Source organism: Phocoena phocoena, chromosome 16 (genome assembly GCF_963924675.1).
Source record: "Phocoena phocoena chromosome 16, mPhoPho1.1, whole genome shotgun sequence".
Taxonomy (NCBI): Eukaryota; Metazoa; Chordata; class Mammalia; order Artiodactyla; family Phocoenidae; genus Phocoena; species Phocoena phocoena.
The window spans coordinates 19,259,451-19,283,746 of NC_089234.1; the positions used below are offsets into that span (position 1 = coordinate 19,259,451).

General features: G+C 35.1%; 1 protein-coding gene across 1 annotated transcript in view; it reads right to left on the bottom strand.

Moving 5' to 3' along the window:
• Nucleotides 1-5,547: 5,547 nt before the first annotated feature.
• SMC3 (structural maintenance of chromosomes 3) overlaps nt 5,548-24,296 on the bottom strand; it is a 32,076-nt gene continuing 13,327 nt past the window's right edge. The window contains exons 9-29 of the mRNA XM_065893756.1: nt 23,962-24,137; nt 23,362-23,442; nt 22,969-23,133; nt 22,522-22,643; nt 20,827-21,040; nt 18,405-18,508; nt 18,128-18,227; nt 17,339-17,499; nt 16,871-17,012; nt 14,775-14,925; nt 13,148-13,300; nt 11,641-11,792; nt 10,727-10,885; nt 9,980-10,087; nt 9,371-9,479; nt 8,446-8,693; nt 8,147-8,359; nt 7,637-7,828; nt 7,334-7,511; nt 6,174-6,280; nt 5,548-5,619 (exon numbers count right to left, since the gene is read on the bottom strand). Of these exons, the coding sequence (XP_065749828.1) occupies nt 5,548-5,619; nt 6,174-6,280; nt 7,334-7,511; nt 7,637-7,828; nt 8,147-8,359; nt 8,446-8,693; nt 9,371-9,479; nt 9,980-10,087; nt 10,727-10,885; nt 11,641-11,792; nt 13,148-13,300; nt 14,775-14,925; nt 16,871-17,012; nt 17,339-17,499; nt 18,128-18,227; nt 18,405-18,508; nt 20,827-21,040; nt 22,522-22,643; nt 22,969-23,133; nt 23,362-23,442; nt 23,962-24,137 (3,107 nt within the window). The remainder of the gene's footprint in view (nt 5,620-6,173; nt 6,281-7,333; nt 7,512-7,636; nt 7,829-8,146; nt 8,360-8,445; nt 8,694-9,370; nt 9,480-9,979; nt 10,088-10,726; nt 10,886-11,640; nt 11,793-13,147; nt 13,301-14,774; nt 14,926-16,870; nt 17,013-17,338; nt 17,500-18,127; nt 18,228-18,404; nt 18,509-20,826; nt 21,041-22,521; nt 22,644-22,968; nt 23,134-23,361; nt 23,443-23,961; nt 24,138-24,296) is intronic.

Below are 24,296 nucleotides of genomic sequence, written 5' to 3' on the forward strand. Positions count from 1 at the left end.
ACTGCTTCTGTGACCTTGGTTCCAAATGATCTGGTCTCACACCCATGTCCGTCAAATTGAACTTTCTACTGTTTGTTTTTCTCTCTTTCTCAACTATATGTACTTCTATGTTACCAGTCTTTATAACTATCATCTTTAATGAAGGAAAAATTTCAGACTTAACTTATGAGGCTAAAGCAGGACTTGGTATCACTGCACACCTGACTGCTTGTGTATTATATAATCAACATGCCATGCACTGGTCTGAAGCACAGAGAATACATAAAAGTTGACATTCAAATGTTAATGTCCTCTTTGCAATAGACTTATACCAACCAATGTGATGACTTGAGAGAGTAAATATATCCACATTCTCCTTGAAAACCTAATCTCTATGCTGCCTCATATCCCTGTGCAGTTACTGGCTGCCACAAGGGCTCTTACACCCAGGAGACTCTCTGTCTCTAGGAAGGGGAGACTCGGTGCCACATGGTGGCAGATTTATGGAGCAACACTAACATCTTTCATGCAGAAGTCTGGCAACCGGGAGTAACCCAATTCCCCTAGGACATTCAGGGACACAAGTGATCAGAGTGTACCTAAATAGGTGAGGGCGAAAGAAAAGGGGAGAAGGGTGGGGAGGGAAAAGGTAAAGAAAACGAAAGATGGTGGTAACTCGCCCTTAAAATGTGTTACTGGGTCTAACGAGGAGGACCAATCAACACTGTACAATTATGGTACAAAATATCTCTTACTTCCATAGTTAACCAGGGAGAACAAAGAGCTAACCATTCCATATTTTACATTTTTTAAAAAGGTGCAAAAATTATACAAACAACTTTCTATCTTGGGAAAATAATCCTAAATTTCCACAGTTCTGTGTAAAAATGCTCAGTTTAAGGGGGTTTGTTTTTGGCATTGTAGCCAAAAGGAAACAATCTAAGCACCCAATAGGAGGAGGTATTTTAAGTAAATTAGGCTACTTCTATTTGACAGAATTTTGTGGCCATTAAAATTTTGTTTCTGAAGAGGTAAAACAGAGGAATATTTTATATTGTATTACTAAGTGAAACATTCAGGATATAAAATTATATACACACTTAAAATCTACTAATACTTGGTAACAATACTAACAAAATCTCAAAGTGGAAAAATCAGGACAGGACTATCCAGCCACAGAAAAGCACTTTTTCGATTTATGAATCACTGGCTAATTCCTTTGGTGAATTTCTTTCCTTCCTCTAAGTTTCTGGGTTAGCCAAGTATGTCCAGGATTGTCACATTTTTCTATTCATTTTCATTAAGAATTAATAATTTATAGGGAATTTCCTGGCAGTCCAGTGCTTAGGACTCTGCACATCCACTGCCGGGGGCCCAGGTTCAATCCCTGGTCGGGGAGCTAAGATCCCACAAGCTGTGCAGCATGGCGCAAAAATAAAAATAAAACAATAAATTTATGACTGCGATATAACAAGGAATATGGGTTTTATATTTATATTCTATGTTTCATTATCTAGGTGCTTACTGTTACACATCCACTGGAGTCTCATTTATACTGATATTCTTGGGGAGATGCTTAAGATTATTAGGAAGTTCTAGAATGATGGCATGCAGGTAACATCCCTTGCCAAATTCTTTATTATAGAGGGTGGGTCATATCAGGGCAAAGTTATAGATCATAAACTATATACCATTTCAATCTCCACAGGTAGTGACTCATATTGATTATTCTGGGGGAGATGCTTAAGAAACATTTTAGGAATATCAGAAAGATACTGTGCTTACATAACCCTTTGAATGGGGGCTTAGAATATTTCTTATACCAAATTCTCTGTTAGGGAAGATCAGTTATATTATGGCAAAACTAGAAACAATATACTGAACGTTTAAACTCTACAGAGATTCAGCTGGTCAAAATGAAAACTCAAAGTGAATGTACATTTTAAAGTCACAATACTTCTTCCTCATTTTAGAAGTGCCTCTTTAGGGATTTCTGGCTCCCACCAATGGAGACTCCTAATAAACCAAACCTCTTGTAGATAACAACTATAAACTCTGAGGGTAAAAAAAAGTCAGCAAGAAATAAGTGGTATATATATTAAGAAGGAAGAAATAAAATTGTCTCTATTTGCATATGACATGATTATGTAGAAAATCTCAAAGAATCTACAAAAAAGACCTAGTAGAATAAGGGAGATTTCCAAGGACACAAGAGTATTCAACCCAGTATAGACTGTACTGGTGACTTGCTTCCAAAGGAGTGTCAAAGGGGGAAAAAAGTACCTATAGTGAAGAAACCTGACAAACAACCTTGGGCAGGTGATCGAGGTAAACATCACCAGTGATAAAGCATGTTAACAACAGGCACTGCTGATGTGATGTGATGAGGACATTTCACCTCTATAGTATTATATATTTAACTCCAGTTTAACCATGAGAAAAATAGCAGACAAGGGCAAATTGAGGGACATTCTACAAAACATCTGAAAAGCAGTCCTCAAAACTGTCAAGGATGAAAAACAGACTAAGAAACTGTCACAGACCAGAGGAGACATGACAAGTAAAAGTAATGTAGTATCCTCTGTGGGATCTGAGAAAAAAAGGCATTAGTGGAAAAACTGGCAAAATCTGTAGTTGAAAAACGAAATGTACCCTCGTTGGGGGAAAAATGTACCACGGTAACTGTTATGGGCTGAATTGTACCCCCCCTCCAAATGTACATGTTTAAGTCCCAAACCCACTACCTCCAAATATCACTACTGTTTTGGAGATAGGACCTTTTAAAGAGGTGATCAAGTTACAATAAGGCTGGAGAGAGTGGGCCCTAATCCAATCTGACTGGTGTCCTTAGGAGGAAATCTGGACAAACGAGCTTATTTCTTTTAAATGTTATGCTTCAAAAGATACCATTAAGAAAGTAAAAAGACAATCCAAGGGCTGGGGTATTTACAAGTCACACACCTGACAAGGGTCTTTTGCATCCAGAATAAAGAACTCTAACTTCTGTTATTAGTATTCTATAATAATGCAAACTATGATTCTATAATAAAAACACGAGTAACAGAATTTAAATATGGGCAAAAGATATGAATAGACATCTCACTGAAGAAAATACATAAATGACCAGTAAGCACATAAAAAGATGCTTAACATCATTAGTCATTAGGAAAATGCAAATTTAAACCACAATGAGGTACTACTTCACATAAGAATGGCTATACTAAAAAGACAGAAAAATAAGTATTGGTGAGGATGTGGAAAAAACATAGCCCTCATATATTACTGGTGGAAATGTAAAACGGTGCAGCCTTTGGAAATGTCTGGCAGTTCCTCAAAATGTTAAACATACCATATGACCCAACAATTCCAATCCAGGGTAAATACCCAAGAAAAATGAAAACATATTCACACACAAAAAACTTGTTCATAAATAGCATTATTTATAATAGCCAAAAGGTAGAAACAACCCAAATGTCCAACTAATGAATGGATAAACAAACCATGGTATACAGTTGACCCTTGAACAACGTATAGGTTAGTGGTGCTGACTCCCCTTTGGGGTTGAAAATTCATGTACTGTTATCTCTGCCTCAAAATCAAAGGAATTGATAAATTACTCACCCAAGGGCAGGAAGCTAAAAGTTTGGATAGAATAAGGCCTCAAACCCTAGATCTTTTGATTCCTCATATTATGAACACAATCTTCATCCTCATACTTAAAGATCAATAAAATGACAATACAGGTGCTATACGGAAAAAAACCCAAGTATAAGTGAACCTGAGCAGTTCAAACCCATGTTGTTCAAGGGTCAAATTGTATATTCATACAATGGGGTATTATTCAGCAATAAAAAGGAATCAAGTCCCGGTATGTGCTACAACATAAATGAACCCTGAAAACATGCACAAAAGGTCCCATACTGTATGATTCCATTTATATAAAATGTCCAGAATAGGCAAATCCATAGTATGAGACACAAATTAGATTTGTGGTTGCCAGAGAAATGATAAGGGGAGAGGGAGATGTAGAGTGACTGCTAATGGGTACAGTGTTACTTCTGGGGTAACAGAATGTTCTGAAATTAGATTGTAGAGATAGCTGCACAATTCTGTGAATAAACTAAAAAGCACTGAATTGCACCATTCTGATGGGTGAATGTTATGGTATGAATTAACTCAATAAAGCAATTTTAAAACACAATAAGCAGCAAAGCTCTAATCTGGGAAAGGACCAATGTTTCAATAACAAGGTTTTCCAAACTATTTATCCAGAAAAACAAGGAAATGTTATAGCTCAATTTCTTGGATACTCTCCCCAACTTCTATTGAACACACTGCCGTTTTAAATTAAAAATACTTTTTAAAGGACTGTTACATTGAGTTAAAGCAGGGGTTCTAACCCTCACTGAGGGTCAGAATCACCTTGCAGAACTTTAGAATTAACAATGAACAAGACCCTATGCCTTAAAGATTTCGATTCAAGTGGTCTAGGGAAAGATTTCAGCAATGTTACTTTTTTTTTAAATTAATTGATTAATTATTGGCTGTGTTGGGTCTTCGTTTCTGTGCGAGGGCTTTCTCTAGTTGCAGCAAGCCCCTTCATCGCAGTGTGCAGGCCTCTCACTGTCGCGACCTCTCTTGTTGTGGAGCACACACTCCAGATGCGCAGGCTCAGTAGTTGTGGCTCATGGGCCTAGTTGCTCTGTGGCATGTGGGATCTTCCCAGACCAGGGCTCGAACCCATGTCCCCTGCAGTGGCAGGCAGATTCTCGACCACTGCGCCACCAGGGAAGCCCAGCAATGTTACATTTTTAAAAGCTCCCTTATGGATTTAGAAATGCAGCCAGGATTGGGAATCACTGCTGTAATTCAACAGAATATTAAACTGTGTTTTAAAAGTCTTCTTTTAGGGGCTTCCCTTGTGGCGCAGTGGTTGAGAGTCTGCCTGCCAATGCAGGGGACACGGGTTCGTGCCCTGGTCCGGGAAGATCCCACATGCCACGGAGTGGCTGGGCCCGTGAGCCATGGCCTCTGAGCCTGCGTGTCCGGAGCCTGTGCTCCGCAACGGGAGAGGCCACGACAGTGAGAGGCCTGCGTACCGCAAAAAAAAAAAAAAATTCTTCTTTTAGGTGAAGGCAGACCTTTTCTTAAGCAAAACAAAAGGTAGATATTTAAGAAAAATTTGTTTCTAATCATAGAACCATAAATAAAAAGCCACATAAAACACAAAGTTAGTCATAAAACCAATTATTTAATTGAAGCTATAAAAAAGAGGCAATATAACAGATAAAATAATTAGGAAAGACTATTTAGCACATTTTAAAAGATTTAAAATAGGAGGACACTTTACAAAAGGTTGTGTGGGAAAAATTCTTAAACTATAAGTAGAAATGTAACATTACAGAGCATGTTATAAAATACAATGACAGAAATATAAAAGGGCTATGTATGCTCTAAGTCTGAAAACTATTAATAATGACCAGATATTTAGGTTTAAATTTACAGTTCCTGGGTATGAGGATCATATTACTATTCACATCTTCCAAACCAATGGGAAGTATTTTCCAATTAACCATGAGTGGTATCATCTTCTACAAAGTCTTTGGCCATCTCTGCTGTGATCACATCAATATGACTAACCTGAAGAATAAATGTTAAAAACAAAATCTGTTAAATCTTAAAGAAATATATCAGTGTTCCCCTGTATAGGGTAATATTTTAAAAATACACCCAATCACCTAAATATTTTACATAACAAGTCAAATGACTCTAAAACACTGACTGATAAAACCTTTATTTACAATGCTGTTTGTTCAATGCATGAGTTTAAAAATATTTGAACCATATTTTTGTTCAGTTTTTATTACTTTGCTAATTTAAAGAATCTTACGGCTGAAAGCACCAGGAAGAGTTGTGTGGTCTAACCAAATATAAATGAACTTATGTAACTGTTTAAGACTGTGAATTAAATAAGCACTAAAGAGATAGATAGGAAGATAGTGTCTCTTAATGCCAATAAAAATAAAACCAATGCAATGAATGCTACAAAAAAAACTGATAACCTTCACAGGCATTTTAAGTTTTTTTCAATAACTTTCTAAATTTTCTTTCATACTTAAGTAACATGAAACAAGAATTCAACACTATAATGGATTGAATACTACATGAACTTAAACTTAATATAAAAAAATTACCTTATTTCTGAACTTTACACCATAGAATTTGTCAGCTGACTCAAGCAATTCAGGCCTAAAAGTAGTTGTAATAAATTGAGCATGTACAGCAAGTTCCATAATCATATCTGTAAAAAGAAATAGTAATCTAATAAAACCCTTTTTTCAGTTGAAATGAAAATTTAAAAAGCAACTATCTTTTTACTCTTACCTAAAACTTAAAACTGCCTGCATGCATACATCTACAAAAAATATCAACTTGTTTCTTAAACTAGGGATAAATCTTTAACACAAATAACTTAGTTACAGAATATAAAGAAGCAACACCTTCTAACACAGCATTAGGAATAATGTCAGAGCAAAGTAAATTTTCTCACACAAAAAACCAAAAGCAACCTTTTCCTGCTACCCACACCCCCAACCTGTATACTGGATTTGTTTGCATAAACTTACTAAAGATCACATATAGATTATTTAAACACATCAACATTGTTTATGACAGGGACTATTCAAGCATTGAGAAAAAGTGTTTAAAGGAGAGACATTTGTATAAAGGTTTAACTGGAGGAGGATTTTCAATTATTACATCTATTTCTCACAGCACTAAACTTTGCAGTCTAATACTAGATTTTTGAAAACTTGTTCAAAGAGAAATTATTTTATTTACTAATACCCTGTCCAGGCTCCCTGGATATCTCAGGCAACAAGAAATATACTATAAAAGAGGTAAGCTATTGGGGCTTCCCTGGTGGCACAGTGGTTAAGAATACGCCTGCCAACGCAGGGGACATGGATTTGAGCCCTGGTCTGGGAAGATCCTACATGCCACGGAGCAACTAAGCCCGCGAGCCACAACTACTGCTGCCTGCGAGCCGCAACTACTGCTGCCCACGTGCCACAACTACTGAAGCCTGCGGGCCTAGAGCTCATGCTCCGCAACAAACCCACCTCAATGATAAGCCCACGTACTGCAACGAAGAGTAGCCCCCGCTCGCCACAACTAAAGAAAGCCTGAGCGCAGCAACAAAGACCCAATGCAGCCAAAAATAAATAAATACATTTTAAAAAAAAGAAAGTGAGGGAATTTAGTGGAGTGGGGATGAACGGAAAAAAAAAGTTAAAAAAAAAAAAAAGAGGTAAGCTATCATTTCTAGCAAGTTACTATGAAACCAAAACTGTACCTGACACAGCCTTTCTGTGCTGAGCATCCAGAGCCTGGTCAATCTCATCAAACAAGTAAAAAGGAGCTGGGTCACATTTCTGAATGGCAAAAATCAGAGCAAGAGCTACCAAGGATTTCTGTCCACCTGAAAGCTGTTGCATTTCTCTCATTTCACCTTGTTTTCCTGTAAATGACACCTAAGAAAATATTTAATGAGTTATATCTCAAAGGGGTAAAAATGTACCAATTTAGATTCGCAAAATAGTCTACAAATTCTACTATGATAATGCTCTGGGGAAAATTGAATGTAAAGGTATTTTACCCTAATTCCAACTCCAGTGAACTGGTCAACTGATGGAACACTGCTTTGTGACCCAGAGCCCCTCTCACTTTCACCACTCCCTTCTCCTTCATCCTGAGACTGACTGCCTTCCACATCTCCTTTCTTCATCACCAAAGTAGCTTTGCCACCAGGTACCAACTTTTGGAATACTTCACTGAAGTTTTTGGATACCTTAAAATAAACAGATAGATAGATAGATAGGGTGTCAACTGGAATATGTATTTTTTTAAAAAAAGATAAAATTTAAAAGCAATCAAAAATAGTTTTATTTTTTTAATCTTAAGAACAAGAATAACAGATTGGATCCCCTTTAAGAGCTGTATAAAACATTCCAGTTACTATATTTGCAACCTATATACTGGATTTGTTTGCATGTTTCAGATCCAATTATCAGTGGAAAAAAAGTTTTAAAATCTTTACAAATTGAATAATAGACTGAATAATACCTGAAGACTTTAGCTTGTGTATTTACTACAAATAGAAACGTACCTGTTTGAAAGTCAACTGAATAGCTTCATATTTTCGAAGTTCAAGTACATTCATCAGTTCCATGATTGATTTGTACCCCCTATCCAACTCTTCTTGCCGCTTTATTAACTTTTCTTTCTGCTCAGAGAAATTTACAAACTGATCTAAAGCTTTTTTGTTAACATGGCTGTACTTCTTCAATTCTGTGTTGCATTGTTCAAGTTTTCGAAACAACTATAAAGAGGGAAAAAATGTATAAATAAATCCACATACAGGGAAATTTGCAATGAGATTTCAAATTTAAAACCAATTTGATTTACCTGTTTGAGGCTCAGCGTTTGGTATTTTTCAAATGCTTCCTGGGGAAGTGATCCAAGTTCTCGAATTTTCTTCATACACTCTTCTTTCTTCTTCAGTAGCATGCCTTGTCGATTTGTCATCTTTTCTAGTTCTTTAGTGTCATGATTTATAGCATCCATGTGTTCTTTTTCCATATTTTTCCAGCGCTCCATACTTTTCTGCAACTCCTTAATTCCAGCTTCTGTTTTATCAATGGAATTGTCCAAATCTAAAATGGGGGGAAAACCAAATTAGGCCATAACACCTATTTTATTATTGTTTTGACCAAGCTGCGTGGCTTGAGGAATCTTAGTTCCATGACCAGGGATTGAACCCAGGCCCTCAGCAGTGAAAGCATAGAGTCCTAACCACTGGACCGCCAGGGATTTCCCCAAAACACCTGTTTTAAAGCCAGAGTGTTAGCTGACCAAAGATTTTCAAGGTCAAATCTATCAAAATAAATAGGTTTAAATTTTTTTTCTTTTTTTGGTTTAAATTTTACTGTGAAAACTTATGAAAAACTTCAGAACAAAATTGGGAGTGTACATGAGTCAAGGTATACAGTTTACATTTAATGTTTATTAAAAACCTAAAATAGTTTTCTTCTCAGCAACTAGTGATAAGAAACTTGATTCAGCTGTTTCGTACTTTTGTCAATGAAACTAGTAATGTTATGGTCTCTCATAAAATTGTCACAAACATTTCAACAAAACAAAGGTTATTATTTATAATCAACACCCTAAACTCTGTTCACTATAAACTGTTTATGATGATGGAAAACACATAAAAATATTGGTACATGCTTTTGCCTATTTGGATATTTCATTTTGTAGTAAACAATCCTATAAAACCAATAAGCTAAATTTAACTAAATACCAAAAATATTTTTACTAAATAAAAATTCACCTTCTGATCGTGCCATGGTATCTTTTACTCTTTTATTGATGGCTTCAAGTTCTGAGGTTGTAGCAGTGAGAACAGTACCCCCTTCTGTCTCTCTCAGTTCATTGAGTTCCTATAACACAAAAGGAACTTAAGAACATTAAACCACAAAAATATGAATTTTGTTAGTTTTAAAATGTTATAACTGCTGTTTATATAGCTGTTGATATGTCTGAATAAACACTTAAGAAAACCAAAAAACATATTTAAAATAATTGTAAATACTTAATGTATCCATTAAAGGGGAAAAAATTACTAGAAAACTTCTTAGCATCTGACTACTGATGAGAAAATATTCATAACTAATATTTACTACCTAGAATGTGCTAGATAATCATACAAAACGGGTACTACTGCTATGCTTATTTTACACAAGAGGAAACTGGAGCTTAGAAATATTAAATGACTTGCCCAGTACTGTACACTAGGTGGCAGTGCTAGAACTCCAAGCCAGGGCAGGTGGTCAGACTGCTAGGCTTTCTGTCCCCAGAGCCCATACTCTAAATCAGAGTCTCTCATATAAGCATTATCAAAAGGTTATGCTTGTCAAGGAACCCTAGAAAAAGAACATACCTGTTCTACTTGGTCCAAGCGCTTTCTTAAATTCTCGTTGAGGTAAGTCTCTACTCGAGTAATAATACCTTCTAACTTAATTCTTTCATTTAGCAACTGTCTGTTTTCCTAGAAGAAAAAACAAAATTCTTTGTCTACACAGCCATGCACATTTCACATACAGGAATGCTATCAATCTGTTGTTTTCTCCATTATTTTTGTTCAAATGAGCTGAAATAATTTTACACCTTTCCAAAAAGCCCTAAATTAAAAAAAAAAAAAAAGCCCTATATTTTCTTCATTTTCCCTCTTATCTATTCAGAATGCTGTTTCTGTGCCTGGTTCTTTTTATAAGACATGCTACCAAAAATATTTTTCTTTTCCTGCTTTTCGTTTTTTGAACTTAGTATTAATTGCTTACATCTCTGTATTTAAAAATCAAATGTTGTTAAAATGTTTAATCAAGACAATATTATTAAATATGTAAAGGTGGTCAGGTCAATAAATACAGCAAAGCTAACAAGCTCCATCTTACCAATGACAAATGGGCATTAAGTAAGATGAAAGAAAATAAAGATTTCTTACACAATCCTAACATATGGTTTGGAAAAACTTATTAAAACCTCATTTACTTTAATGGATATTAGAAGTCTAATAAGTCTTATATTTTCTCAATAATCTCTTTCACATTCCTTTATTGGCCAGAAAGACACTTTTCACAACAGCCAATTGTCAACAAAAAATTTTTTTCCTGTCAACTCTACTTGCCTGCTGAAGTTGACGAATTTCATCATTCAGTGCATCTACTCTCTTCTGATCTTCCAGACTAAGTTGAGAAAGCAAATCAGTTCCAAGTTCTGCTTTCAGCGATTCTCTGGTGGACTCCATAGCATGCAAACTTGCCTCCAAACTTTGTAAGCTACGTTGCTATACGACAGATTATCCATTTATTAATAAACGTACCAGTCAGTGTATCACTTACGATAGTGAAAAATTGGCAACTATCTAAATTTGATATTAAAGTGAGCTAAGTAATCATATTAACTCAATTAAATATTAGATATCCATTATATTTGATAATTAGAATTATGTAGCAAAAAGAAAAATATTTATGATGCAGTATTTGCAGGGTGTAACACATATTCCATGGTCAAACTATAAAAAGAAGTTGCTAGAATGTTAGGGTGGTATAATTGTGGGTGTATATATATATATTCTAAACTTTGTTGTTTTAGTACTATTGATGTACAAAATGAATAGTTTTTTGTCAAAACTACTTCATGTTTATGACACCAATGTGTATTATCATTTGTAATAGCAGTAATAGTTTACTTTCTACTCATTTTAGCACAATCTGGACAGAATGCAATCAAATAAATCCATAAATAGTACTTTATAGACAAAAATGGATACTGGCTGACTACTATCAGGCAGTGCTATTATGCCACAGCTCAAAATGCCTATTTGTTTAATGAAGCTGGAAAGTCTGAATGAGGCCTACAAAAGGAGACTCTGGGTACTCATGGGTAAAAGTGTGATAAAGATACATGTAGATTCCCAAAAGTATGGGCCTAAATGAAAATGAAACAGAATGTATATGTTATATAACTTGTATAATATATGGTCCACCCCAAATCTTTATAATTAAAACAAATCTATTAAAAAAAGCATACTTAACGAACCTTGGGCATAAAGGTTTTCTCTGACTGCTGCCTCTTCTCTTTTAACATCTTCATTTCTGATAATATGCTATCTCGAGATGCTTTAAATTTCCTTTGCTGAGTCTCTATCTGCTGCATTTGGTTCATCAGCTGATCAATTTCATTATTAATCCATATACAAGGCTAAGGAAAATTCTCTTTGGTGCCTGTTAACAAGACATTGTGTATCCCCCTTCCTTTTCTTTATCCGTAAATAAAGCTATTTCCACAAATTTATGGACCATAACAACGCTGAATTAAATACTACACTGTGTTCAGTCATAAAAGAAGCTTAAAACATTTCACCCCACTTCTCTCTCAAAATAACACACATACTGTTTTACTAATTGCTATACAAAAAAATAACTAATAAATACAATCCTGGGAAGCCCTAAAGGAAGCTAAATGAAATATAATACATATATATATTTTCATTTAACAAATATTTACTATATAATCTATTATGCTTACAGCACTATATAAGGGAGTCAGATATGAAGAGGAGGCCTTGCCTGATGTAAAAGAATAACTCCATCTAGCTGGATTATCAAATACAGGAAAGTAGTTGGTGCCTACTGTAAACCTTTTTTATTAGTATTTCCCCATGCTTCGTGCTCACGTCTTGCCAAATTTGGGCAGTTCTCAAAAGTATGCTATGCAGACCCCTGCAAAGTTAAAACTAAGATGTTTGTTTACCTTTTTCTTTGTGCTTTTGCTTGCAACTGATGACAGAAAAGCTATAAACTCACATTTTAAAAAATGCCAGTTCCAATAAAGGATATCCTAATGAAGCAGTAAAAATAATTATTTTTGCTGCTTGAGTACCTGTATTTAATATTGTGTGACACAATGCAAAATACACGTAAAGCACTTCTACCTTATACCATGGGTGCTTTAAGAAGATGCACGTGCACAAGTGTCTCACGGTTGTGAATCGAACTAGTCACCCTTCACAGAACACCATTTTTATTTGAAAGAACTAAGAGAACTATGGTTACTAAGACTTGCATTTTGATGGCCATTTCCTCCACTAATACTAAATCTGAGCCTCAAGATAATAACCTCTAATGGACATTTTTCAACCTTTATGTATTTAACTTCTATGTAGTATGTGGCATTCCTGATACTGTCCACCCTTCTTCCACTGAAATACTATCCTGGTTTTCCTCCTATAAAACTGTCTGACAAATACTCCTCAGTTCCCTCCATAACCTTAAATTTTTGTATTCCTCAGGTTCTTTTCTCTCAGAAGTAGATTTATTGCTACTAGCTATTTAACAGCTAAGCAAAGGATGTTAAAATAGTTTTTAGTTTTCCCTGTCTTCAGAATTTAAAGACATACTACATAAGCTCCTGTGCTTAAATAAAAGTCAAACACATGAGATACTTTTCCCCACGGCATATGAGAAAATACATCTAACATGCAAAAGATTCTATATTCCCAACCAAAACAGTTATTTCTCTACAGCAACACAAGACAAAAAGATATTTTCAATATTTCTGCGCAGATTTTCATTGAGCTTTGCTTCAAGCTCACCTAGTTCTTCTTCTGCTTTTCTAACATCTTTTTGTAATTCAAGTCTAGACTTCCTTGTATCATAATAGCCTCCAGTTAAAGCACCCCGATGACTAACTTGGTCACCTATAAACAAAATATAAGAAAATTAGTAATTCTGTATAACAACTTCTTTATTCAATAATAAATTGATTAATAATCAAATGACTAATCTAAAGGCTTTACTCATTTAATAAGAATGTAAAAGTTAAGAGTTTAAGTCACTCTGGAAAAAATTTTGCTTTACAATATTAACATTTGCATTTAAAAAAATATACCTTCTAGGTGAGCCTGAACATCCGCCAGAAAGGAAAGAAGTGTTAAAGACTAATAGGAACATGTCAACAGGACACAGAACCTAGCTTGAAATTCCCACTAGCCACAACTGGGAAAATCTGAAAATCAAAAATGATGATGGCAATGTGATAATACACTGAATTAAAAAAAGAAGTCCATGAATCATAGCAATACATAAAAAAGAAAAAAGGATGGGGCTCTTTACAGAAGAGTGACAGCTAATAAATATAGAAGCAATCACAGAATTTTAGAACCACCATTTAGAAACCCCCAATGTATTAACTTGAGTCAAGCAAGGGTCACCAAAGGATGCTAAACCACTGGTGAAGAAGTTTGGGGGAACCTGATATTCATGTATTCTTAAAGGATAATCCCACATATCACTTATTAATTACAAAGGGGATAAGGCATCTTTACAACCAAGATTTGTTAGTGGTCAAATCTGGCATCAGTAACAGTGGGACACATTGTGTAGTGCAATAAGAAGTACACATCACTCATGCCAAGAATGCTTAACCTAAACCTAATGAAGAGAAAGCAGTAAGATAATCCAGAACACAAGACTTTCTTTGAGAAAGTGAATTTCTTGGGGTGGGAGGAAAACGGGAGACCTGTCCTATACTGAAACTGAAAGAATCTAAAGAAAAGGCATCGAATGCATCCTTGATTGGATCCTGGATAGAAAAATATTTTTGGACAACTAAGAAAATTTGAGGACTCCCTTGAGGTGCAGTTGTTAAGAATCTGCCTGCCAATGCAGGGGACACGGCTTTGAGCCCTGGTCCAGGAAGATCCCACATGCCACGGAGCAACTAAGCCCGCGAGCCACAACTACTGAAGCCTGTGGGCCTAGAGCCCGTGCTCCACAACACGAGAAGCCACCACAATGAGAAGCACGTGCACTGCAACGCAGAGTAGCCCCCGCTCACAGCAACTACAGAAAGCCTGTGCGCAGCAACGAAGACCCAAATGAGGCCAAAAATAAATGAATAAAATATAAAAATATAACATTTTGAGAACAGGTCCAGAGGCTTCACCAAAGAACCAAAGGAAGTCCATGGTGCAAAAAAGGTTAAGAAACTCTACTATACATCAAATGATTATACTTAAGAGACATCAACTAAATATAAAGAGGTTGGCCCTTTTTACATTCTGACTTGAATAAACCAACTATTTTAAAAATGAGAATGGACATGAATTTTCAAACACTCTTAAAACTAAAATGGAATTTATGTGTTCAAAGCTAAAAATTATTATTACAAACCTTCCAGGGTAATGCAGTCCATAGTGAAAGCACGGGCCAACTGGGTTGAAACTTCCATACTACGACAAATAAGTGTTTTTCCAAACACATGTTTGAAAGCTTTGTCAAATCTGGGATTGTACCTCAATTTACTTATCATAGGAATAGCATCCTAAAAATGAATATTTTGCAAGCAAGCAAAGAGATCAAAACACAGTTAATTAAAATGTGTTAGCAGAATCATGAATTACATCTTCCTGAAATACAAACAAAATACCTTTATATTTCAAAAATGTTGGTTTTTATAATGAAAAAGGTAGAAAAATCATTCTACTGAAATATACTGGAAATTGTGCTCATGTAAATCATCCAGGTTTTCAGACTGCTCAAGTTCAAATCCCAGTTCTGCTGTTCAGATGTGTGCTCTGGACAAGTTGCTTAACTTCTCTATGTAATAGTCACTTCATCTATAAAACTGCAATAACAACAGTACCTTCCTGACAAAGTTGTTAAGTCTAGGCAAGTTATATATGTGAAACACTTAGGATAGCCTCTGTCACATAGAATGGCCAAATGTAAACTAGTAGTATTTCCTCAAAATATTTTCATTTTATTTTATCTCTCTCTATCTACAGATATATAACCTAAGTTAGATATTCAGAAAAAACATTTTTCAGATAAAATTTATTCTCCCTTTTTTCTCTCGACTGGCAACAGAATTTTTAGAATTTTTAAATTAAGAAATACGGGCTTCCCTGGTGGCGCAGTGGTTGAGAGTCCGCCTGCCGATGCAGGGGACACGGGTTCGTGCCCTGGTCTGGGAAGATCCCACATGCCGCGGAGCGGCTAGGCCCGTGAGCCATGGCCGCTGAGCCTGCGTGTCCAGAGCCTATGCTCCGCAACGGGAGAGGCCACAGCAGTGGAGGCCCGCATACCGCAAAGAAAAAAAAAAAAGAAATACATCCTACATACAGAAAAATGCAATAATATGTTAAGCTTAAATTAAAAATTATGAAGCAAACACCAATATAACCACCATGCAGGACATGAAACAAAACACTACTGACACCCAGAAGCCATGAGTGTAACCCTTTCCTAATCATAGTGGTTACCTTCAATGGTTACCTGCTGGGGATGACACTATTAAAAGTTCATTCGGGTTTTTCCATAACCTGTTAGGAAAAACCCAAACGAACTTCTTGGCCAACCCAATATAACTTTTGTGGTCACTACTTCCTTGCACTTCTAGTTATATCATCTAAGCTTATTTTGTTCAGGTAGTGTAAAGGGAACCATACTTACATGCATTCTTTTGTGTCTTGCTTCATTCACACATCACATTTATGACTCAATTTCTCCTCCCCAAAACTTCACAGATAATTCGTAGATTTAAAAGAAGAAAAAGCTAACCACTAAAATGGCTTATAAGATTCTCACTGTTCCTCTAAAATTGTAGATCATTCTCATAGGGTTTTAGCTTTAACCTTAAAAAATAGTGAAATAGTTGCTACTACCATCAATATTCTGAAGCCAAACACCTCAAAGCAATTACATTTTTTTCAAGAATGATGTCTAGGGAACATTTTTAATGTTTAAAAATATACCAGCTAATAACAAAAGCAACAGTATGCTTTCAGAGCCTGTCATCTTGCTAGGTATTTTTACTCTAATTTATAAGCCATTTAAAAAAAGTACATTCAGAAAACTTTAAAATATTTACTTTAAATGATAGTTCCTCAGGGAATTCTTCTCCAGCTACTTAATCTTAATTTTGTCTCCCTGAGATACACTCTCAAAGTATCCTGTGCTTATGTATGGTTTGGCCAAAAAGTTCGTTGGGGTTCTTCCGTAATATCTTAAGGAAAAACCCAAATGAACTTTTTGGCCAACCCAATATTTTAACACTTTGCACATTTTGCAATGGTTTGTTTTATGTCTTGGCTGTGACCTCTGTCTCCCTTCCTTTCCTCATCCAGCACTATGCTCTTCGGTAAGACAGGAATGTTTATCTCACAGACCACGTGAATCCCAATGTACAGTGCCTGTGCACTAGGATGTGCTAAACACAAGAAAAAACGTATTGAAAGGAAGACAGACCTTAACACACATCAACTCACATTGGTTTCAGGATAGGCAGTATCCCTTACATCTAATTTGTTAAGAGGCAGAAAAGTAACCTCTCCAGGTAGGTTCATTTTATTAAACTCCATCAAAATCTTCGTGCTGACTTCATCTGAATCAACAATGTGATAAAACAACCTACATGTAAAGAGAACAGATACATCTGAAGTGCTATAAACATTTAAGCAAACAATTCACTTTTTTTCTATGCAATCCAGTTTGTATGGGGAGGGCTACTTAGAAAATTTCAACGAAGGGAGAGGAAGTACAAAAAAGGGAAATTTCTAGCTTCTACAATTAGGAACAAACACTTAGCATCTACATCTTTAATTAGAAAATTAAGTAACTAAGGATAGACGATAATGGGAGACATATTGTATTAAAACTACAAAAAGTTGTTTCTTAGGTTACTCTTATTCCCTCTTTCCTTTAAAAACTCAAAATATCAAGCAAAAACATCTCACCTATTTCCAGCAGTGACTTCCACGCACGTGTAAAAAGCAGGCTCACATTCAAAGTTATTCATCACAATACCATGATAGCCATTTTGAACATGCTGGTTTATTCCCTTTCGACGGAAGTGGTCTAGCACTTTGTTTATACTATCTATTCCATTTAAAATGGCCTGTTTAGAAGTGAAAAATATTAAAATAGTGCCAATGGCACTCCTGCTGGTAAGAAATGAACCCATTACTCTAAACATTAAAAAATATACCAAATTGGGAGAATGGGATTGACATATACACACTATTATATATAAAATAGGTAACTAATAAGGACATACTGTATAGCACAGGGAACTCTACTCAATACTCTGTAATGGCCTATATGTGAAAAGAATCTAAAAAAAGACTGGATATATGTATATATATATAACTGACTCACTGTGCTGTACACCTGAAACTAACACAACATTGTAAGTCAACTATACTCCAATAAAAATTTAAAAAAATAAAAAAATAAAAAGTATACCAGAGATTAAACACTCTCTCCAAAAACAGGTCACTCCCTTGAAATATGCCAACTATGTGCAATACTTTATATCATGGATTCTGTTCTATGACAGCAACATTAAAAATGGACTCGCCATCTAAAAATCAAAAGTGCTATCTTTAATAGCATGGGTGCTTAAATGATACCCATTCTTTCGTATTTATAAGACAAGTAATTTGCCCTCTACTCTTAAAAGCTAATAAATTCTTGTGCAATAATAACTGACAATGCAAACTGAGGTAATGAAAGAACCTGCCCACCTTTCCTGTTGCAGCTCTAAGAAGTTGCTGTTTCTTTTCAAGATCTTCTCTTTTAGCAGCAAGTGCTTGCTGTTCTGCATTCTCCTCTCTCCACAAGTAACTAATCAATAAAAATTAGACTGTCTTTAATTCTAAAAATATTAATATTCTAATAGCATACAAATTTGAATAAATACTGAAATTAAACTTCAATAGTTAATTTATAACTTAAAGACTGTTTAACAGCCAGTAATTACATTACTCAAAAATATTAAGACAAATTTTAGGCTATACTAACTTTCTTTCACTTTGTAATTCATCTTTCTTATTTTTTACTTCATAGTATTTTCTGTCCAGTTCTTCAACTCGAGCTTTGACTTCATTAAGATCCTGATCCAGTTTCTATGGAAATAAAAATAATTCAAATTTAAAATCCAATTCCATACAAACGAATCCATAGGGACAGAAAGCAGATCAGTTGTTACCAGGGGATGGAGGGGGAGGACAGGAAAGGAGGGAGGGAGGAATTACTAAGGGATATGGGAAACATTTTGGGGTGATGAACAGGCTTGTTATATTAATTGTGGTGATGGTTTAACAGGCATACACATATATCAAAACAATTAATTTGTTCATTAATGTCCTTACTACTTCTATAATACACACCCTAGAATTTTAAAAGAAAGAATACATTAATAAATTCTCAAAACACTGCAGTGTATACTTTTCATACTTCCCCCTCTAAACATACACTAGAACATAAGAGATGTAGGAACAGACTAAGAAGCAAAAAGGCTGTTTTGTACAATTAATTAGCACTGTAAAATCATCTCTACCCATTATAAAGCACAGAGTTCACCCTCACAAGTGGTCATTTTGATACACTTAAGTGTGGCCGAAATACTGAAAAATAACTTCAAGCTTGAGAAAGAATGAATAAAACCTCTCACTGGAAAATCTTGGTTTATCACTAAACTTTTTCAAAAGGGCATCTGTTGAGGTCGATATTTCCATGAACTCAAGACAAAATGCCTTTTCTTTATTTCAAGACAGGACTGTAGCTATCGCAGCTGAAACTATACTAACAAATTCCCAATAACTGACTACCTCAATCAACCTGTGTTTTCCATTCCCTCCGTAAAATATCCTGAACAAAGCCCAAAGTACGCTGGACTCTCAAGGCCAGTAGGCTGTCTATTACTCCTGGTCACTTTTCCTACCAGTTGAGTTGTTTATGGTTACAGAGTCAGTTCTGTTTGCTTTCTACTATGTTTTTGTTTTGGGGTAACTGATTACATTAAATATTAGATAAACTGATGATATGAGTACAAGGAAGAGTTGTTTCTTTAAAAAAATTGATTTAGTTTTGGACAAACTCAAAGGTGAGTCACTAAAAATTGGATTAAATGGGCAAATCAACTCTAAAAGACTAGGGAAAATAATTATTTAATATATAATACATAAGTTAATAGATTCTGTGCACTTTATATCAGTAATTCAAAATGTCAAGTCGCAAAGTCAGAAAGACTGAGGAACTGATCCAGATTAAAGGAGATAACAGAAACATGACAACTAAATGCGATATATGATCTTATACTGAAACCCGAATTCTGTTCTCATCCAACTTCAAGGAGAACTGTATTTACATGTGTGGTTCATAACATGAAAGTCCCCTAGGAACTCCAATCACTACTCATATTCATAAGAAATACCTTGGGCTCTACATCAAAAGACTGGTACACACTCTGCTGGAGGAGGTTGATAAGGAGGCTATACATGTGTGGGGGCGGGGGCATATAAGAAATCTCTATACCTTCCTCTCAATTTTGCTGTGAACCCAAAGCTACTCTTAAAAAAAAAGTCTGAAAAATAAAGATTGGTACATACGCATATATTTATCTATTTAAAATTAAATACTTATAAATAGGTACATTTATATATGTGTAAAAAATACATATAAATATTATACATAAGTATACACATTTAAGATTTTATGCTTTTAGTGGCTTTTTTTGATAAACCAACCATACCAACTGGTACAGATCTCATGGGGTAAGAAGGTTCCTTCTGGGCATGTATATATATATTCTCCTCACCCTACACCTGTCCTACACACTCCCTTCTCATCACTTCCAATCATCTATATATATCCACACATATCACTTAAAGAATTTTTCTCCCTTTCTAATTTTAAATAATGTAAGATCTTTCTTGTTCTGAAAGTAATGATTTTATCTTCTACTTCATTTTAAGAAAATGCTAACTAAACATGCATAGTAAATGAAAATGTTATAAAATAGAAAATAGAAACAAAAAGTTATAAAATCACCAATGCTTTAACAAAATATATATACATTCTGCAGTAAGTTATTACATTGACAGAAAATTACATTAGAATATAAAAATGGAAAAATTTTAAGTTACTATAAAGTCATGTTTTAGTTAAGGGTAGAGTTCAGGTACATATTACCAAGTCATAAAAATATATTTTAAAATACATTCAATCTATACGGACACTCACTGACATGTAAGAACTCTTCTTCGAAAAAGAGAACTACCATATGTATCATATTAAATTGTGCTGGTCTTGCCTAATTAAGTATCTGGTCTTGTATATTTTAAGATAAACCATTTACAAATAAAACTTAAAGAAATAGATGAAACTGCACACGTTCACACTCTTCTGAAAGATTTCACAAAGCAGCTATGAAAGTTCTTACATTATACTGCTCCAGATTTTTCTCTTTATTTGCCTCAGTGTCCTCCAAATCCTTATGTATAGCAGCAATCTGTCTTTTCTTGTCATTAATAGCCTGATCTAAAGACTTGAGTTCCTTTTTAATCCACTTATCCCTTTCTTCTTTTGATGTAAACTGGCTTCCTCGACCCTGCTTTGCATAAAGATCCGTTCTTTCCTGCGTAGCTTGGGCCAATCTACACAAGATAGAAGAGAATGGTTTGAAAAGGACAACAGGAAATAACCAAGTTTAATTGCAATAGATACCTCAAGAGTACACAGAGATAATAACCATTTCTATAATTCCATAAAAGAAGGAATTAAAGAGAATTCCCTGGCAATCCAGTGGTTAGGACTTTGCTCTCTCACTGCTGAGGGCCTGGGTTTGATACCTGGTCTGGGAATTAAGATCCCACAAGCCGCATGGTGTGGTAAAAAAAGAAAAAAAAAAGAAAAAAAAGAAGGAATTAAGTATAAAAAGCAACTGTTATCTAATGGAGCTCCTGGGACTAGTTCTATATAACATTAATTTAACTGCAAAATCACAGTTACAGTCAGGTAAAACAGCCCATCCCCTAAGGATTTAAGGTCATTCCAGGTCTGGGTTAATCAGTAAACCTACACAAATCTAGTACCCCATATCTCAGGAATTTTCAAAAATGCTCCAACTATATTTAACTATTTGAACATTTTCAACTCCTTACAATAAAAGACACTATAAAGATTAAAAGGCAAGAGAAAACACTTACAACATACAGAACAAATATTAATGCCCAGATAACATAAAACCCTATAAAACGTAAGAAAAAAAATCAGAAAAAAGGGGCTTCCCTGGTGGCACAGTGGTTAAGAATCCGCCTGCCAATGCAGGGGACACGGGTTCGAGCTCTGGTCTGGGAAGATCCCACATGCCACAGAGCAACTAAGCCCATGCACCAGAACTAGTGAGCCTGTGCTCTAGAGCCCATGAGCCACAACTACTGAGCCCGCGCGCCTAGAGCCCGTGCTCCACAACAAAAGAAGCCACCGCAATGAGAAGCCCGCGCACTGCAACGAAGAGTAGCCCCCACTCGCCACAACTAGAGAAAGCCCGTGCAGAGCAACAAAGACGCAACATAGCCAAAAATAAGTAGGATAAAATAAATTATTTTAAAAAGCTGACAAAAAAAAATCAGAAAAAAATGGACACAAGATATCAACAGGCAATTCATTAAAATGAACATAAGTGGCATAAAAACATAATAATGTACTAAATTGTGAAATCAGCAAACGTTGGCAAGTCTAAATCTACGGACAGATATTAAAATGTCTAGATGTTAAAACGACATAAAGTGGGAGAATGAACACACAGCAGGATACAATTTGGGTAAAAAAAGAACAATCATCATGCATGTTTTTAAATGCCCAACATTTAGCTATGTTATCTTGGGCAAGTTATTGAACACCCCCAGAGCCTCAAGTTTGTCAAATTTACAGTGGTGATACTGTGGATCTCCTAGGGCTTTTGAATAGGCAATAAGCATACAATAATGCTTGGCCGACACTGCCTATTACTTTGAAATGGACATTTAACTTTTGCCCTTATTTACTATACCTTCTTAACCCATAACTATTTAATAAGGTTCTATAGAGGAACAATGTAGAAAATTAGAATTGTTGGTGAAAAAAAATCCCAGACCTAGCAATTCCTCGCTCTTCTTTTTCTTTTACATTGTTGAATTTAGGTTCTGTTTCTGCCAGTTCTTTCTGCTTTTCTTCTATTTTTTCAAGCAGCTTCTGCCTTTCTTTTAATAAGCGTTTCTGTAAATGAAGATAAGTAAAAATGCAATCTGTTTAAAAACTGTTGTTTAATTTATAAGTCTAGCATAAAATATTTTCTCATGAAAAAAATGAATGAGACTGATCACGCAACACAAAACTAATTTTTAAACTGATCCTGCAACACAAAACTAACTTTTAAATATAAGTAACAAAGATAGTACTCAGTTGCAACTTGAATGCAAATTATTTTAATGTGCCAAATCTTTTACAAAAATTCAAGCACCCGTGCCACAGAAAGGACTGTCCTCTGCAGTTCCCACTCACCTGAACATTTATATCTTTCATTTTTAGCACTTTAACTCACCCTCTGTTCACTATTGCCTGCCAATTCATCTTGTAAATCCTTGGCTTTAAGCTCCAACTTAGTCCTCTGCTTAATTTGTTCTTGTCTTTCAGCACTGAGCTGCTCCTTTTCTTCTTTCATAGCTGAAATCTTTGTTTTCAGTTCTCTAACTTGGCGCTCAATATCCTACTCAAAAAGTATCAAATAGAAACAAGTTAGACAACTAGAAATGCAACAGCAAAATCAGGACACCACTGATTTGTCCCTTCTTTTTCTTTCATTTAAACTTTCAGTACTACTGTCTTTCCAATACTCAATCTCGGTGACACCCCACTTGAAGTTACCATTCTATAATTCTGGTACAAAAAGTTTACTGTGGTCAAAAATATGACTAAACCTGGTTTATAACCTTACCTCCATTTTATCTCTTGCATCCTGCTGGGCATCTCTTAATTGCCTGGATTTTTCTCCACTAGTCTCTCGCTTAGCAGAAAGCTGGAAAAAAAACCAAGCTATGATTTCTAACTCATTTCGAATTTGTTCAGTATTTAAAATTTTAAAATATCTGCTAAATTTGAAAATATCTGCTAAGTATTTTTAGCAAAATTTTAAAATATCTGTTAAAATAAACATTCACTGAAAAATTTTTTTCCAAAAATAATTGTAGTGGTTTTAAATAGAAAATGCCTGTAGTTTTCAGCATTACCTAAAACAAATTTTTGTACAAAATGTCAGGAAAAAAATTCATGAAACTTTAAAGGTGGCGTCCTCTCATCCTGGTCTGCCTGACATCACCACCTAATTATATTTCAGATACAACTACAGCAAGGACTATGTGGGTCTAGGCATTTTCCTTGGAGTAAACCGATAGTGTAAATTTGCTGAGTAATGAATTCACTAAGAGGTTTTAAAATTTTGAAGTTTGTGTTTAAAAATCATTGAAAAGTATAAATATAGAATGAGTTTAATATATTCGTAAAAATAAAATTAAACTGAAGTGGCAAAGTATTTTACCTCATCAAGTTTAGCACGAGTCTCGTTAAGTTCCTGATTGTAAATGGTGTATTCCAGGGCTCGTCTCATCTTATCCCACTTCTGATACTGAGCTAGTTCTTCCTTTTCTTCCTCTAAGGTATGTAATCTCTCTTCAATGTATTTTAACAACTCATTGATTTTTTCCCGTTTGCCCTCTTAAAAATAAATGGGAGAGGGGTGAAGGAGTTCAATAAAATTTTTATGTAACATCAATTCTCAAATATACCATGAGTTAAACTTAATCTTAAGAACGTTAGCATTATTTCTTTGATATTATGTGGTAACCAAATCCAAGATGCTAAAATTGCCATTAA